Below are 1,372 nucleotides of genomic sequence, written 5' to 3' on the forward strand. Positions count from 1 at the left end.
TCAACCCAATAACTCCATTCAACTATCCACAAACCGAATCCAAACAGTCCTATCAATTGCAAATCGCAAATGTGAAATGAATCATGAGCTCATCTTCTAAATCAACCCTAACAGCAAAAGGGAAAATCGAAATCAATGTAGTACAACAAGGATCGATCTATTGAAGCGGTTAGAATGATGAACTTTGCAAACTGAGTATTGCGATTTGGATGAGGATTGTCGAGCCTCTTACCTGTAGAAACTGGTGAAGTGAACAGCAAAAACAGAGAGAACTCAAAATTCCAAACAAGTGAGAAGCAAAAACCACTTAAAACGGTTGAGAGACAAAGATTTGGTGGTCGCTTAAAAATCGCAGGGGGAATGGCCAGTGTACGGCGCAGTGAAAAGGGAGAAAGTGGAAGGGTGGAGCTTTAAATAGGCAAAGCCCTAACTGCCCTTCCCTTTCTTTTTTTTTTTTGTTTCGGAACACTTACGTGGAACAGGCAATGGGTTGTTCTACAAGAAGAACAGTCCTTTGGTTGTTCTGATTGAAGTGTCCGTTTTTTTTTTTGGCCTACAAATAAATCTGAAAAAGAAATAAAATAGACTATAGAAAACAATGTACACACTAACCAGTGGGTTGCCTCCCACCAAGCGCTTGGTTAAAGTCATTAGCTTGACTTGGATCAGCCGATTAGGCTGATGGGGGATCGCTTAGGGGAATTTCTTTGCCCTCTGCGATAATGGAGTCGGCAAGGTAATGCTTTAAGCGCTGCCCATTCACTACGAACTCGTCTCCTTTTCTGTCCAGTAACACAACAGCTCCGTAGGGTCGAACTTCCTTAACAGTGAAGGGTCCGGACCATCTAGACTTCAGCTTGCCTGGGAACAACCTCAACCTTGAATTGAAAAGCAAGACCTTATCATTTGGTTCGAAATGTCTGGCAATGATGTGCTTGTCATGGTAGGCCTTGGTCTTCTCCTTGTAAATTTTGGAGCTTTCATAGGCGAGGTGCCTTATCTCTTCCAGCTCATGGATTTGGATCATGCGTCGCTCGGTTGCTGGCTTGATGTCGAAAATCAGTAACTTGACTACCCATGCAGCTTTGTATTCGAGCTCGGCAGGGAGGTGACATGCTTTACCGTAGACCAGGTGATAGAGATTTGTTCCCAGCGGCGTTTTGTAGGCTGTTCTGTAGGCCCATAATGCATCGTCCAGAAGTGACCAATCCTTTCGTGAAGTGTTGACAGTTTTCTAGAGAATGCTCTTGATCTCCCTATTGGAAACCTCAATCTATCCACTCGTCTGCGGATGATAAGCGGTTGCCACCTTGTGCTTCACTCCATTCTTTTTCAAGAGGCCCTGAAATGCCTTGTTGATGTAGTGTGTTCA

At 44.0% G+C, this 1,372-nt stretch overlaps 1 protein-coding gene across 1 annotated transcript in view; it reads right to left on the reverse strand.

Annotated features, from left to right (window-relative positions):
- Nucleotides 1–673: 673 nt before the first annotated feature.
- Nucleotides 674–1,372, reverse strand: part of LOC106330860 — a 927-nt gene continuing 228 nt past the window's right edge. The window contains exon 2 of the mRNA XM_013769262.1: nt 674–1,210. Within this exon, the coding sequence (XP_013624716.1) occupies nt 674–1,210 (537 nt within the window). The remainder of the gene's footprint in view (nt 1,211–1,372) is intronic.

The sequence above is a fragment of the Brassica oleracea genome, chromosome C3 (genome assembly GCF_000695525.1).
Source record: "Brassica oleracea var. oleracea cultivar TO1000 chromosome C3, BOL, whole genome shotgun sequence".
NCBI classification, from domain to species: domain Eukaryota; kingdom Viridiplantae; phylum Streptophyta; class Magnoliopsida; order Brassicales; family Brassicaceae; genus Brassica; species Brassica oleracea.